The sequence below is a fragment of the Ammospiza nelsoni genome, chromosome 7, assembly GCF_027579445.1.
Source record: "Ammospiza nelsoni isolate bAmmNel1 chromosome 7, bAmmNel1.pri, whole genome shotgun sequence".
Classification (NCBI taxonomy): domain Eukaryota; kingdom Metazoa; phylum Chordata; class Aves; order Passeriformes; family Passerellidae; genus Ammospiza; species Ammospiza nelsoni.
The window spans coordinates 7,113,633-7,130,714 of NC_080639.1; the positions used below are offsets into that span (position 1 = coordinate 7,113,633).

Below are 17,082 nucleotides of genomic sequence, written 5' to 3' on the forward strand. Positions count from 1 at the left end.
AACCAACACATGGATGAGTCCACATGATTCTTCCCCAGCTTTTCCCTTGTGTGGTTTGTTCTGATCTTGCCCAAGTTAAAAAGGAGTAGTGTAGTTAAAGAGGCATCACCTCAGGGATTTCTGTGCCAGACACATGTAAGGACTCCCACAGAAATGTCTAAAAGGTTCATGCCTAAATCTAATCCAACTGTGTCAGAAGCAGCTTCTTGCAGAGATACTCAACTCATTACCTGTTTATCACTGATTACCTGTTTTCTGTTGGTTCACTAACATCACAGACAGCAGAAATCTGGGATCTGAGGCAAATAGACACATATAATTGTTTTGTTAAAATATGAAAGGCACAAAAGTTATTTCTTAAACTTGAGTTTTTCAAGAATCCATCTTGAAAACAGGCATTGTTTTCCCACAAAAGGCTACATCAAAATCAAAATCTTAATTGAAATCAGAACATTTGAATGTATTAGACTATAAATATTACAGAGTAATATTTAAGAACTCATAAGTCTTGCATTCAACCTAATTACTTTATGAACAAACTTCTTCATTATGGTACTAACTTATCAGTTTAAAAACACTTCCATAGTTAGAACATAAAATGCATAATTAGGAAAAATATAGATGTACTGTCTTACTTCCTTAGGACAATTTTATTCCAGTACTTTTTTCCTCTGGACAGAGGAAGCTATTGTAACTGAGCACACAACAGCTCTTTCATAAGAGAAAAAGTTACCAGCATGCACAGAAGTTGCACCAAGAACAGGGGCTCTATACAATGTCCAGAGCCTGTTGAGGAACACACAGCTTTATACATCAGGGATTACAGAGCACAACCATCTGGTCAGCTTTCAGGCTAAATGAGCCCATGCTACCCTACAAGGCCAATTTGCATGACTGATAAAAAAGGGACTATTATACATCTGTCTCAGTCATGCCTGATGTTACGGTTTTAGCAACATTCGCCCCTTCTAGGAGTATTTCAAGTTTCATACTTTAACAATACACTTATTTCTATGGGTACAACTGGCATAACTACATACTATATAAATGCTTTTCTTGCTTTATTATGTAAAAATAAGATTTAAAGGATAATGGCACTAAAGTGACATTTTTAACATTGTTTTTAATTCCTTCTTCCATCCTTTTACAAGATTTGCTATCGCAAAAGGCAAAAGGTGAAGGATTAAAAGAAGTCTTCACATAAAAGCTCTAAGTATTGATATTTAATGAACTGTGAGATGTAAATCAATGCACAACAGCACAGTTAAAGCTTAAAATACTAGGATAACATTTATATTAAAAATAATTCACCTACAGATAATACAGTCTAGTGTTTATTGTATGTTATGGAAGGTACACTTGAATTTCAAAAATTTAAAACATATAAAAAGTGGTTAAGGGCTAACATTTTATCAATATATGATAAATGTGTAAGAATGTTTATTATACAGCAGGGTACAATGGTAGTGTTAATGCCAATAGGGCACCACAGAAGTTAGTTTAAAAAAAATTTCCACTATGCTTTATACAAACACCACCACTTGCAGTTGTTTAAGAGAATTGGGAGAGGATCACTGTCTGTAGGATAAGCAGTCCTATAACATTTTTAATGTTAAATAGTGTCATAGTACGGAGATTGGTGAACGTTTCAAAATAAAACTAGAAATGCTGTAATTACTTCACAGAAATGCACATCCAATATTTGTTTTCAATAAGAACAATAGGTACAAGTTTGTAACTCTCCCTATTTGAAATAATTTACACACAGATGAAAGCTACTCTATGTAAAATAATCACTACATACATTTTTCTTCTTGGAAATAAACAAGCAATTTTTGTTTTGCATGATCAATATCAAAAAACATATAGCAGAAGTAGTATTTTTAAAACATAACTGGTGCTCTAAAGTTAAAAAAAAAATAAAATAAAGAAAGGAATGAGAAAAGAAATTTTCCGTAAGTGTGCAACCTAAAATCAACCAAGCTTATATTGTAGTACAACCATATTAAGAAACCACTGTTTAGGAATACAACTTTATGGAAAAAATTTATAATTCACAAAACTGTTCATCAGGCCATAGAGTAAAATAGCTCCACAGTTTACAGATAAAACTGAGGCCACACAGATGCGTGCTATGTCTTATCTCCAGTAAGTAGATACTTAGGCAGAGGATGTAACACTTTGTTTGTAGACAGCATGGTATGCATTTCTCAGCAAGACATAAGGGAAACAAGACTCCAAGAGATCCATTGTCAGGAATGGAGACTCCTGCACAATCTGAAAAATAGCAGAAACACAAGGTTTTGCAGAGCATCTTCTGCTGCCTGCTACTGATAATCTGTTTCATGTAGATCCTTCCAGCCTGCATCCCATTACCACTCACATATTTCACAGTGAAAATAAATTGCACCAAGTTTATAGCAGTGCTTCTCCCTAGTATATGTACAGCATATTTTTAGGGATAGTATTTCCCCAGATACTATCTACTTATAATAAACTAAACACAACTTTACATATAAATACATACAAAAAAAAACCCCCAACTTACAAAACCCCTTAAATTTAAACTCCCTACATTTAAACTCACTGCTTCTCAAAGCAAGTATTTAGCTTTCCTATATAAGTAGTTATCTTCCAAAAGATACTGAGAGGAAATCCTCTGAGCAGAGAGGATTCTCTCCTACACACTCTGAACACTGATTCTTACATGTATGGTAAGTACTAAGCAAACAGTGAAAATTATCTGAACATGATAAAATGTTCTGAGCAATAAAGGATGATGGCAGTAACAAATGCACATTGGGGGAATGAAAAAAAACCACACAAATGCTCACCATGTCTAGTAGTAGGTAAACTGATTCTCGGTTCCTTGTAGTTGTTTTGTCTGTCTCCTGGCCAATCTTCAGTAGACTGGATGATGCAAGCTATACAAAATGAGTATTTCAAAGCAATAAATAAAACAAAGCATTGATGAGCTTCTGCTGTTTTGTTAGACAAAGCCAATGGACTCATCATTGTACTAATAATGACAAAGGAAAGTAATCCTGAGCACATGAACCATCACTGGCCTTTAGTCTCAATGTGCCATATTGGCTTATTCCTAATAGTGTTTAATTAATGACACATGCTATTTTAATATAAAAAGTGAATTAATTCATTGCAGAGAACTTTTTGTTGTAATCACTGGTTGACAATTACGATGTCTCCTGAAATCAATGACAACTCCCAGGAGATCAAGATCTCACTTCTGTCCTTCTCAATATACACTTCAACTTACTACATTTTTGTAAGGTTTTAAGTGATAGAAATTTTTATTGCTTGAAATTTTACCCATTTTGCAACAGAAGTAGCTTTGAAGAAATGTCATCTTAACTGTCAATGAATAATACTTTATCAATATACCTTCAGTATACACTCACTTCATTGTTGCCAAACTGGGCCTGGACGAAAAAATATTCATAGTAGCTGTAGTTATAGTTAGCATCTGTGTAGCCAATTGTGTAAACTGGTGGTAGGATTAAATATGGAGTAGAGACTAGAGAAGGTAGTGTCTTGTTAGTCTCTAAAAGGGGGGAAATGATGACTATTGATTTTTGTCTTTTTTTTCCTTATGTATTCTCTGTATTCTTTACACATATATTTGGAGCTCTGTAGCCTTATTGTATTCTAGCTCATTTTGCCAGTTCTTTTCCATGCCCTTTCCCCAGACAGAAAACTTATTCCAGAGCTCCAAGCCCTGGGGGCACAAGGCCCCTGCGCTATCATGGCTCTTCCTGGCTACCAGGGTTGAGAACAACTTTTTGAGACACGTTTTCATAAACAAAGGACAGCTAGTACCAAGGGGAGGGCTCCAGAGAGGGAACTCAACCAGGATGGGGGGTGATTGCATCACCACTTGTCCTCCTAATTGATGCTTTTTGTCAATTATGCTAATTTGCTAAAGTTATACAAACTGTATTCACCCTCTGTGGGCTTTTGGGGACATTTTTCCATAACTGTCCCTGCAGCTCCAATAAAGATCCACTTTTATGTTACCCCCCCATATCAATATTATCTCTAGGCTGAAAACGGCATTGCCATCAGCAACCATGTTATCCTAGTTTTAGAAGACATCCTAAAAACTTCTAACATGTACTTAGGTATTTACAAGCTCAGGATCACAGAATAAAATAGAGTAAAATAGTTAATTTGTTAGATGCCTTGATACACCATGTTTTCATGCCTTATAGAAATTTGAAAGAAACCCCTTCCAACTTTCAGATGTACAATCATCATTTCGGCCTTCACAACATTCCTAAACAACATGTCTACCAGAAAAGGATTTTAAATTAAAATACTAACTTTAAAAACAGCTTTTTTCACAACCTTCTTCTTGAAAAAACTGTCATGAATCAATTTTTCATATGAAGTTAATATGTGTACTTCAAAAGATACACAGTACATACTCATCAGCATTAAAGAACCTCCTAAGGTTTTTTTCATATTTAATTAACTTGGACAGGAAAGCAGATCATCAGCAGCAGTAATTTCTTTCTCAAGAGAACTGTTTTTCTTTCAGACTAACAGTAAGTGTTAAAAAAGAAAGATTAACAAAATATCTGAACCATCAAGTCATAGTCTGTGCAGTAAAAGCAGTGGTCTGAAAGCAGTCCATAAACACTGAAAGAATGCAAACCTCATACCAAAAGTGTTTTTATCACATGAAACTATACTGGTTTTCTTCACTTGTCAAATGTATGCAACTTGATACAACCATTTCTCTTTCATGTTTTACATCCAGCACTTGCATTAGACAAGGTCAATGGCCAAAGGGGTTTTTTCTGTTTTACAAAATGCAATGAATTTCCACCAAAAAAGAGAAAGATTGTTTCTGTGAACTTCTAGTTACAGAAAGTTACCTAAAATAAAGAGGAAGGGGCTTTTTCTCCACATATTTTAATGTCAAACAGAAAAATCAAAACCCACTCAAAATCAATAGTAATTTTTTTTATTTAAAGTGATGCTGTGTTTTAACCTTTCCTTTCCTTTAAGTACTGCCTAATCAGGAGTCATTTAAAAAAAAATTATTTCTACTCAAGCAGCACACCAAAATGTATTTAAAACAGGTCACCATGACCTAAAAACTTCTGATTTTTTTTCCTAAGCATCACTAAGGATTTCAGTAGCTTTCATCTTCAGTCTACTCTGAGGCATAAAAAAATTTCCTCTTCCCAACTACCTCTTCAACATGCTGCTACCTGGCTGTTCAGGTTTAAGAAGAGCAGGCATGTCAAAAGGTACAATACCTTTTGAAGGATAAAATTCAAACCTGAAGTTTATCCTACTTTTTCAAAGAAGGTAACTAAATAAAGTATCCGGTATATCATGGGAAAAATCAGCTAGACAGAATTTTGATTTTGTATGCATTGAGTATTTTTTTGCCCACTCATGGGCCACACAATGTGAGAAATAGTATGTGCTAAAATACTAAAGATTGTACTGAAAAAAATTATGACACTTGCTCTGATTTGCTCCTCTAACTTTCCAACATCACACACAAGTGTTTTTAAAGAACTATTGCAAAATTTAATCTATGTATAGACTTGTATATAGAAACATATAGAAAATAGTCTGTTGTGCACCAAAAGCAGTTTCTATTAAATCAATTGCATTGCATCCCAAACCAACAGTACATTTTAATAAATGGAATAAAGTTATACATACAGCCAAAAATTCTTTGAGACGGTCTTCAATGCTTCCCTTGTGGATGGTGAACAGAGCTGCAGCAATCTGATTGATAGCTTTTGCCAAGCAGTGAATGTTGTTGCAATGCCCTAAACAAAAAACATTCAAAACAACTCAGCACCATGTTGGAAAAGGCAGTATTCTTTGGAAAATATCACCAAATACTAAAGAGACTTGTGACAATGAAAGGAGGACTTTTAGCATCTTACGTAATGAGAGCAAGGAACTCTTCCACACTAAACTTGCTATCAGGAAAGTCACCAAAATACACCTCTGCCTTCCATCTCCTAATGGTCACAGCAACCTGAGAAACAACCTGGGGCTTTTAGAAATAAGGGATATATTGGAAGTTTATTTGGTTTCTACAAAACTTTAAAGTGTTAACACTTGACTAGGCCAAAAAGATAGGATTTTCATAAGCTAATTGACTATTTCCCCTCTGTGTAAATGAACATCTCATGCCCAGACAGTATCACTCAGACAGATCTGCAGGTACTCAAGAACAAAGGTGTTCTATTGCTCACTTTCAGATGTAACATTTGCCTAAAGTTCACCCAGGCTTCAGAGCCCTGGAAGATGGTTAAATGACACCAGTTTTCACAAAGAGCAGAAGAACTCAGTAAACCTGGTATTTCTTCCAGGCAAATTAAGTCAAATATATCACTTTAATACAAAATTAATATACACTTGAGCAAGTATCTTAGGCAAGCATGAACATATGAAAAGGAGGTGGTCTTTGAAGGAGTTAACAAGTACTCAAGCATGCTGATTCTTATTTTTTGACCATTGTTGAGCAATGAGCTCATCTTTTCATTCAGTCACTTCAAGTTCATGCTTGAATGGTGAGGTCAGCCGGACCCCATCACTCCACATGAGAAAAATAAATTTTTTCCCCATGCACATCACTATTGTTACCTAAAAGTACTTTTAACTGTCATTTTATTGCCCAGTTCACTCAGTATCATACTTCTCTGCAGCTCTTCATTCCTATATTATCTTCGACAGCTTCACATGATACATAGATTTTTCTGACCTCACTCTTCAGCCCCTCCATCCAGGTGGTCTGTGAATATGCTGACCTGTAGGTCCCAGAGAAGATCCCTGTGGATCTCCTTCAGCAGGGCCCCCACATTTGATACTCCAACTTTGTCTCCTATTTTTTACATGAACATCAGTCAAGAAAATCTGTTTTGCTTAACTCTGATTCAAATTTGTATTTGTCTTTGAAGAGGCTCATTTTATTCAAGAGATTTCATTTTTATGTCTCAGGCTGTAGAAAAAGCATCAACAAGGGAATTCAGCAAAAGAACTGCTGTGTTCCAACTCACAACAGGTTTCAAATATTTAGAAAAGAACCAGGGCTCTTGCAGACTAGTATTCTATTCTACCCTCTCGTTGATAAATTAGACTTCTAGCCTGGTATTCGACTAGCAGTTCAAATTCTGTACTGGAAATAAAAGTAAAGGTCTGTTAAGACTTTGAGCCTTTATCTGGAACTAGTGGAAGAAACAGACTTGATCTTGAAGCAGACAGAGGGAATACAGACATTGCTACAGCTGTCCAAGCACTGTCTGTTTTTGGGAGATATGCCTAGCCAGATTAGAAAGCTGAAACTCCTTCAAATCTGTGACTCGTTGATGGATTAATTCAGGATTTGTCCAGGGAATTTACTTCATAAAGCAGAATTTATTAAGTTCACATTCTGGAAATACCATTTATATTAAGTGTTTCAAGCCAGATGTTCTACAATAAGGGTAGAACACAAGAAAAAGTAGTATTATACAGGGAAGGCAGGAATGACAAAGTCTGTTCTGTTTGTTCAGTTATTTTTGTAGAGTGAACATTTTTTATGTATACCTTTTGCTACATTTTCCTCTCAATAAGACCTCACTCAGTAAAAAATTATGTAATACGCAGGCCATGTCTCACAGAACAACTTCTAATATGGGCTTATTTGAGTGCAAGATGTAACTTCTCTCCAGCCACAGCTTCATGTCATCTATTAACTATATTTTAAGAGCTCACTTTGAAACAAGGCTTTGCCTGACTTCATCTTAAGAGTTATTTAATGTAAATGAAACCACATAAACTGGAATTTTTAAGCTACATGATATAAAACAGGCAGAAGAATATCTGCTTATCTTCAACAGAAGAATTATCTGTTGTTGCAGCCTGCTAAAAACATGATAGTCATGTTTTTAGCATGCTGAGGGTTTTGGGAAGAGAGGAAATTTGAGGAAGCCAAACCCACCTGAAATTTAACCTGCTGGAGAGCCTCCAGCTAGCCTGTCATTTTCTTAGCAATTAATTTGCAGAGGGGGAAATGTGAAAATATAAACACCAGTAAAACTTTTAGTACTGCCCCCCTGGCAAGCCTTGCAGGTTTTGAGACTCTAGAGTTGGTAAGATCCTTTGAAGGAGAAACTGGCAGCTGGAAGTGCTCCCAGAGGATTTCTTTTACAAAACTATAGGTAATTTTTTAAGAGATGTGATCTTACATACATACAAAAAAGTTCATTTGGATTGAGTAAAGACAGCCAACCTGATAATCTTCAAACAAGGAAGTTTCTACCCATGCACCTCATCAATTACATTAGATATTGCCTGCTCTAACCTATATTCCAAGATTTTTATTCAAGTATCATGACTTGGAAAAAGTTTGCCAAGAGCAACAGAAATAGTACAGGAGCACAAATAACAGAAAACAGGTTACAGATTGCTCTCCCCATTCATCAGAAAAACCTTTTAACTTGAAAATTCTCTGATTTTCAAAGCATTATTCAAGTTCTACTCATACATCAGATTTATCTAACATTTTCCACAACTGGAGATGGCTATGCTATCTGTTTTAAAATGCAACTAGAGTCAACAGATCCCTAATAATTCAAAACTGAAGAAAAGGCTGATTAATCCCATGTAAAACAACAATCCTGTGTCTCTAAAAAACATGATTTACATACTACATTCAGTGACACAGAAAGCCTTCAAAATTTTTTCTATCTTCCTGGCACTTTAATATTCAGAACCCAGTTTACACTTACTTTGTGAGTTACAATTTTTGAGCATATTAAAAATAATGCAAGTTTCAAAACTAATTAAAGAAAACATGCATCCCAGTGAATGGAAGCAGTATAAACATGGTCTTTATGTGAGTCATGTTACACATCACAAAGGAAACAGCTTGAAGAGCCAAAAGGTGACTTTTGAGTGTGTTTGAACAGTACTGCCTTTTTTCAACTTAAAAAGAGAAAGAAAACTGTGGATTACGTGCAAAGAATTTTGTTGAGGCAAAGATTATTTTTTCTTAAATAATAAAGCTGAACTATTGTGTAGGAAATAATTCTGTTCACCCCTTACACCTTCCAGATTCTGTTTCCAAAATTTTATGCTTGGCAGTATGAACACAGCACATAAAATATAGAAAGGACACCTTGTGTGACTGGCCCAAGGCCAATGTAAAGATTATGAAAACATTAATACTTAGTAGAATATTTTATATTAAATAGTGTCACTCTCATTAATGCAGAATGTGTGCTTGAATGATTCCATGTTAGGACAAGATTGCCCCCTGCAGTGTCTGAACTATTCTGAAAATTTCAAGTACCAAACTAATTTTTCACAGAAAGTCATCTCAGACAAGAGTTAAGTAAATGTTTTTTAAAGTACTTTCAGAAAAACTTGCCTGAATTAAGCCTAACTGCTTTTTTAATTTGTTCACTATAATCAAATATAAAATTAAATATAAATATATATAATAAAATATAATTTTCTATATAAAATATGTTTATATATAAATATAAACATATATATAATATATACAAATATAAAATTAAATATAATTAAATTAAATATTAAAGGTGAATGTATTCAAGACACTTCCAGAACCACTTGAAGACAGCATTCCCAGCAAATACTGAGCTGACTCTACATTACCTTCAATGGCAGGGCTGTACTGAGACATCACATTGCTAGCCAAAGTGGGCAAGGACACAGCCACAAAGACCATTAGAAGGCAAGCAATTTTATATTCTTCTTCTGGACTAATGTTTTCTAAAAAACAAAAATAAGAAAGTTCTTTAATTAAAGAAATAATCTTGAAATATTTCCTTTCAGCTGCAGGCAGATTAGAACATAAATTGTTTGATCAAATTGAAATTTAAAGCAAAATCCAACAAAGTCAATGTTTGTATTGTGAAAAGAGGAATATTAATGTCAATTTTGCCAAAAGAAACAGAGCAGAGCTGCAAAATGTCCAGTCTGTTATCCAGGAAAAGAAAAAGAAGCCACTGCCATGCTATTACTTCTCATGATTTAGTTAGTAAGCCTTTAATATGATGAACACAATAGTGATCTTTTCATGCTGGTATAAATCCAGTTATTGCTGTAAGCTAGGAAGAACTTCTCTTGCATCTCCCTTTGGCAAAAGACAGAAGGTGATGGTGCACTCATGTCAATTTGTGCTTACAAAAATGGCAGCATTATCACCCATTAGCCTAAGATCAGTTTTTAAAAAGTCAGCAATTACTGACATGCAGAATTTATGTCTATGAAAAGTGAATAAAAGCAAAATATTTCAAATTCCAAAGGTAGCAATCAAAATACAAGATCATAAACCATTATGAGAATATACAGAAATTCTCTTTGTTGACCTAGCTTAAACATTTCATAGCTGTACCACAATGAAAACAATCTATTTAACATGGCATTTTAGATACCAGATATCTAACAATAGTATACTTTTGTATGTTATACATATAATGTATATAGAACAAATACACTTTGGGTTGCTTTTTTTTCTATGTGCACAAAGAAATTGTGCTTGGGACTTAAATTCAAATATTGAAAAGTATTTTCCCCTCTCAAAATAACTACAATTGAAGTAAGAACAAACAACTTATATACCATTTTAAATATTCATGGTCTCATTCTAACATCAACTATCCAGAGCACATCAGGAGGAAAAAAAGTCATGAAATGCTCAGTAAGGAAGATAGGAAAAAAGCTGAAGACCATCAAAAAACACTCAGGAGTCTTAATTCATGTCTTTGAACATGCCAGAGTAAACAAAACTGAAAAGCTTACACAGCAGTGCCTTAAAGCAACAAAGAGGAAGCGTGATAAATGTAAATTCTCTAACATGTTTATTTTACTGTTTTCCCTTGTAAAGTTCACGTTAACACTTGTAGGGCACACTGGCAACAAAATACTGTGAAATTCACAAGCTGCATTCAGCTCCTAATGCTCACTTAGCTGACAGATTTGTCACACATCTGTGCAACAGAACTGATCGAGCTGTTCACAAGACACTCTTATTGTCATTGTTGAATTACAGCAGTGTTCACCATTAAATTCCCTCTACATCTACCTGGTAACCTTTCCTAGGTCAGCACATCCATTCATGCATATTTGAAGAGATTGTCAAGCTAACACCAACAAACAGCAGGCACAAGTAATTAATCCTCTTATGCCATTTATAAAGTTGATTGAAGGAAAACAAAGGAGTCAAGATACACAAGTTTCCACCCAGCACTTTAAACAGTTCTTTTCTCTTTTTAACATTTTTATTTTTGAAGTTGGAACTTGTTACCTGATTTTTGGGAAGACAGTGCTACTACCAAGGCTGGATCAATCTCACAAGGCAATCCAGCAGCTGATGACAGTTCATATACATTCATTGCCACCTGAGGACCAGAAGAAAGACAACACTGAAGGCTTTCATGTCAAGATGATGAAGCAAGTTTTTGCTGTCATGCTTAAAATGAGTTTGAGGCACTAAGGAATTTCAGAGATTTGGCAAATGTTAGACAGAGACTGTAGATTTTGTTTGTTTCTAACCTCCACTGAGCAGCTGTGTCTGTACTTTGTGAACCAGATGGTAATTTTGCTGTGTCAAGCCAAACAAAACTCATATACTTTCCCACATTACCTCCAAAGCAACACCCTGACTTCCAATTAGCTGTTTCTACATCTTTCTCTCATGTTCAAAAGAAACTGACATATTTTCTCTACCAGATCTAAAGCATCAGCCAACATCTACAAATACAGCATTTATAAACAAGTATTTCATACAGTGGGTTTACAAAAAAATTCAATTTAAGTTAAAAATCAGACTTGTCACTATTATATGCACAGAACTCCAACCACCCAGACAGTGTTGAAATATTTTGTTTTACCAGCTGTACTGCTCACAGTGTGGAGCAGCTCAGCACTCTTCCCCTTGTCTTGTTTTAACACTTGATAAATTTTGTTCTTAAGTCTATCAAAGTTCTCAAATGTGATCACAGGCAGAGAGAGACTTGTACTTATTCTATCAGTTGGTTGTGATTTTTTCCCTAGAACATTAAGAAGCTGCAGATCCACATTTACTAAGCTCTTAGAGGGGGGAAAATGGGAGAAAAAAAAAGAAAAAGGGTGTTTTTTGTGTCTGGATGTTCAACACTAAACATGAAAGTCTTGTTGCTTACGTATTTTCAGTTAACTCCAAAACTACTCAACCAGCCTTTCAGCCAAACATTACCTTCATGTCAGTCTCTCTTGGAATGTGATCTTTGAAGTCCTCAATGGAACTTACAAGGAAAGGAATGTGGTAGGATAAGACCTAAGAGACACAAATATGCACAAAATGAGAAAAATTGCTTCCCATGTTAATTATGAGTTAGACACTACCATTATTTTACTGGGCTTATTTTCCTTTTTAATGGGTTTTACTTTACACATTTAAATTTGTTTGTAGATTTAACACATTAAAGCCTAATAAGAGTTTGCAATGAAGGAGAGAAATAAAAGGCTTTAAAATGAGTAAACACAGAAAACATGATCTAAACTAAATTTGATGTTTTAATGCAACAGTTCTCCAAACAGTACTCAAAAAACAGATTCCCTCACCCCAAGTTGCAATTCCAAGTTCAGTTACAACTGAGTATTGCCATTTTACCCACATGTCATCAACCTTTTAAGATGACAATGTTTTAAGCATTCCTGAACAGTTAGGTTCAAATATCCTACCATTCCATTAAGTTAAACACAATGAAAATGATTCAGAACATATTCAGTTCTTTCTTACATCTCTAAGTGCTTCCTGCGCCAACGACCGAAAAGACAAGATAACACCAATAATTGTCATTCTCTTCAAAACACTGTCAACAGCTGAAAAGAGAACAATGGACAAAATGTTGAAGTTTAAAAGATCAGTTTTTTAAATAAGAGAAAAAAAATATTACACAAAATATTGAAAGCAACACGGTACTGAAACAAAGCCTTTCCTTAAAAGAGCCAAAATAAGCAGTGCTAAAGCAGGTTTTTATAGCTGAATCCACAATGGGATTTTCAGTAGAAGACTATCACAATTACCACTTCCTGGAATGAAACCTAGTATACACAGCTGGCAGTCCTGGATTCTAGCACTGTTCTGTGCTTTCTTGAGGACAAAAATGCTTCTTTACTGTAATTATTTTTTGTTTCACATTAAGCTATGTATCAGGCTTCCACATTAATGCCGCTACAGCTAGGTATTATCATCCCTGAAATGATGCTCAAAATTCATCACTAATATTGTGCCTGTGCACTAAATAACACTGAAATCTTACTTTGCACATGAGAAGACTGGAAAAGTTCAAAATGATCCCTCAGTTTATATGAGGTCATGTACATTTTGCTGCTTATGGATATTCAATACAGAGAAATTAATTTTTCCCATTTTCTTTACAAAGACAAATATAGAAAATATCTGTGTATCTTTAGTAGGATCTTGTTAGATACTCACATGATAATCTTTTAAAGAGTGCTGCCATCTGGTCTGGCTTGTCAAAGCTGGTCCTCATTTGTGTTAAAACTTCAACATTCTCCACCACAAGTTTCTATAAAGAAGCAAAGATCCATGTCAGCTTTAGATTTCAGCATGTCAGCTGCATAAATGCCTGATTTAGTACATTTCAACTTGGCAGAAAAACAACTAACCCCAGGGAACACAGATGTATCCACTGTGTTCTTAATGGGACTCCAACATCAATATCATGATCAGTCACTACTATACACAAAAGCAAGCTCTGAATCAAAAAGCAGAGGATTTAGATACCCCTAAGAATATGATTTTTGTATTGAGCAATGTGTACCACATCTTAAAGCAAAGGAATTTAACTCTGTGAAAATCAGACAATAGGTCCTTATGCCACTCAGCTTTTTAGAAGAAAAGTATACATATTATAAAAAAATATAAATTCAAAAAGTCATCAATTCTTTTGGATTGCTGTTTTCACTGATTATGCTGAAATTTAATGTTGGTAAAACTGAAAAATGGGATCAAGAGTGGAAGTTGACTGTGAAACCTTGATGCTATTTACTTGAAATTTTCTTCTTTCTATAATATGAGAATGCAAAGACATAGTTCCAAGTCCCAACACCTTAGCCTGAAACAGTTAAACTCAACTGTTAAACTCAAGTGCAGTAGTTTTCATTTCAGTTTGGCCAAAAGAAAAGAAAATATGTCTGTTTCTAATTTTTAACAGCTCTCATATATGCAACTTGTAAGATTAGAGTACATGTAATAACTTTCCTGAAATATTCTCCAAATATTTAACAGATTAAAATTTAAATTTGAGATTGCATAATCACATCTCTAAAATGTCAGATCCAAATTTCCTGTTAGCTGAGGAACTTAGGCTGTGCCAAGCTGTATTTTTAAACTCTCTTCAAGCAAAAAATAGAGCGCTTATTCTTATAAAAATATTTTTGCAGTCTCAATGCTAAGCACCCTATTTCAGAAAGGGAAAAGTGATTATGTAGAGGACAATCAACAGCTAAGAAAATGCAGATCTCTTGTGTTCTTCTGAACATTGAAGTTCCTTCTGTTTAAAGAAGACTTCAATTAATGTTCCCACCCACCAGCTTCCAAGGTTACCTTAAGCTCAGCAACCTGTGAAGAGATGTGCCACATCAGACTTTCACTCAAGAACTTCATGCCATATGGTCCCAGAAGTTCAGAAAGGGCTCTCATTTCTGAGAAATAAAAGAAATTCTTCTATTTCCAATATTCCATCTTCACTTATTTGCAGCCCAATATTTTACTCGAAAGCATAATTTTAAAGACAAGAATTTGTATGGTAGTAAACTGACACACATCTCTTTAGCTTAAATGCAATGCTACTTTGAGCAAAAACAGGAAAAGTGAGACAAGAGGCAGCATGAATAAAAAGTACTTAAAATACTACTGAAGGATAACAACTGTTAACTCTAAGAGTTAGTTGTTATTTCAGTAACAGTTGCTCTGACAGTTGCTGTTATTCCAATTACTCAAGCAATACAATAACTGTCCTTCACAAATATAGTATAAACATCAAAGTTTACCTGATATATCAGAGTATTCCTCAGCATTGAATGTCAATTCATTTTCTGTAGGCAAATTCACAAATGCTTTCATAGCTGGGAAATAGGCTATGTGACCATTGCTAACCTGCCGTAGCAAAGTCTCCAAATACCTTATCAGAAAAGAGAAATGTTTTAGATGAAAAGGCACATCTTCATGGATACTCTATGCAGATGAAATGTCACACAGCTGTGTGACAAGGGACAGCAAAGCCCATACACCAAAGCTTTATTTTCATAGTTCAACTGATTTTACTCTATGTCTCGTCCCTATAAAAAGTATAAGTTTGCCAACAGGCAAATTTCAAGCTGCTTTTAACAGGTAGAGACAAAGGTAAACCTATGATGTTGGAAACTTAAGAAAATTTAAAATAACTCCACTCTATATCTCATCCCTATAATAAGTATAAGGAGTTTGCCAACAGGCAAATTTCAAGCTGCTTTTAACAGGTACAGAGACAAACAAACATATGATGTTGGAAACTTAAGAAAAATTAATGTAACTCCACTTCTCCAAGTCTAGATTCTTCATTAAACAACAGCAACAATAAAAATCTCTAAAAAATGTATAACAAGCATTGATGCAATACTTACCAATTTGTGTAGAGACTGGTAATGGTTGGCTCACCATGGCTATCTAAATGCTGGGTTTGCTGAAGCAGAACGTTGTTAAACACTCGTGTAATGTCAATTTGTACATAATTTTCTATTGACTGCAGGACTGTCATATAGGCTCTGACACTGGTCAACAGCTCTGAAGGCTTTGCAATCTCTTGTGTTGCTTGATTATACATTGTCATTCCAACAATTGACCTTTTGGAAACAAAGGGATAAGAAGAAAAAAAATTAATTTCTTAGTAAAATTCAACAAAGATGCAACTATAAAGACGATTTTATGTCCACAGATTTTCATAGAATGGCCTGGGTTGGAAGGGACCTTAAAGACCAGCCAGTTTGACCCCTCCTGGGTCACCTTCCACTAGATCAGGTTGCTCAAGAGCTCCATCCAACCTGGTCTGAAACACTTTAAAGCACGGAAAATACTCACTTTACTTGAATACTTCTCAAATCCTCAAGTATAAAACTCTCATCAATGCACATGCTACATCCAAACTTTTAAAAACAGTTTTGGATTCCAAAGACAACTATATCTGTGGTTCCAGTAAAAATTTAATGAGACTAATACTCACCAAGCCCTTTTTAAATTAAGTTTTTTCCCCCTTATAAGCAACCCACACTGTACAAGGCTTATGTAACAACTACTTCAACAAATAAATTAATTTTTTTGAAGTCTTTTAGAACTTCTTGGAGATGCAAGAGCAATCATGTATTGAAGTGTTCAAAGCATATTAACACAAAAATTATTTGACCAAAGCTGCTGTTATAGTTTGAAATATCTTTTAAAAAACAACATAGCTATAGCATAGTATGAATTGAAAAATATATCCAATATATACATGAAGTAAATAAACAGAAATCCTATTATGAAAAATACATCCCCCTTCAGCTAACACAGTCTGATTTCTGTCTTTAATCGAGGAACCAAGAAACTGCAGGACATACTTTAATTTGCTCAAATTCTCACTATAAATAAAACCAGGTTTCTAATAACAGACATTCATAGGATAGCTTTCAAGCTAGAGTAGAACTGTATATTGCATTTTAACATACATGGACATGGACCTTACCCAGTATGTCACTGCAACCAGGTCCTCAAGCAAACTGTGCCAGGGGACCCTTAAAAGCAGTCTTAGTAAACAAATACCTGTTGTAGTGTTTATTTTCAATTTGTAATGGTCTTAGACTTCTAAGAGCCAAGCTTTTAAGTAATACGTACTTTTCAAAGACAGAACAGCAATTAAAAAAAAAAAAAAAGAAATTGGTAGATAGTATCATCACAGGTAAACAGGATGAGTTACTCTGGAGAAGAACACATTATTTAGAGTAACTTTTTTGTTGTTGTTAAGTATTTTCAACAGTTTGCTTCTGAAGTAGTCT

General features: G+C 34.7%; 1 protein-coding gene across 4 annotated transcripts in view; it reads right to left on the reverse strand.

The window, feature by feature from the left end:
- Nucleotides 1-297: 297 nt before the first annotated feature.
- Nucleotides 298-17,082, reverse strand: part of NCKAP1 (NCK associated protein 1) — a 53,608-nt gene continuing 36,823 nt past the window's right edge. For all 4 annotated transcript variants that reach the window (XM_059475572.1, XM_059475571.1, XM_059475570.1 and 1 more), the window contains 11 exons: nucleotides 15,679-15,897; nucleotides 15,067-15,197; nucleotides 14,621-14,718; nucleotides 13,487-13,580; nucleotides 12,788-12,870; nucleotides 12,242-12,322; nucleotides 11,312-11,405; nucleotides 9,658-9,774; nucleotides 5,704-5,813; nucleotides 2,835-2,924; nucleotides 298-2,277 (listed from right to left, as the gene is read on the reverse strand). In XM_059475572.1, coding sequence (XP_059331555.1) covers nucleotides 2,161-2,277; nucleotides 2,835-2,924; nucleotides 5,704-5,813; nucleotides 9,658-9,774; nucleotides 11,312-11,405; nucleotides 12,242-12,322; nucleotides 12,788-12,870; nucleotides 13,487-13,580; nucleotides 14,621-14,718; nucleotides 15,067-15,197; nucleotides 15,679-15,897 — 1,234 coding nt within the window. In that variant the 3' untranslated portion in view covers nucleotides 298-2,160. The remainder of the gene's footprint in view (nucleotides 2,278-2,834; nucleotides 2,925-5,703; nucleotides 5,814-9,657; nucleotides 9,775-11,311; nucleotides 11,406-12,241; nucleotides 12,323-12,787; nucleotides 12,871-13,486; nucleotides 13,581-14,620; nucleotides 14,719-15,066; nucleotides 15,198-15,678; nucleotides 15,898-17,082) is intronic.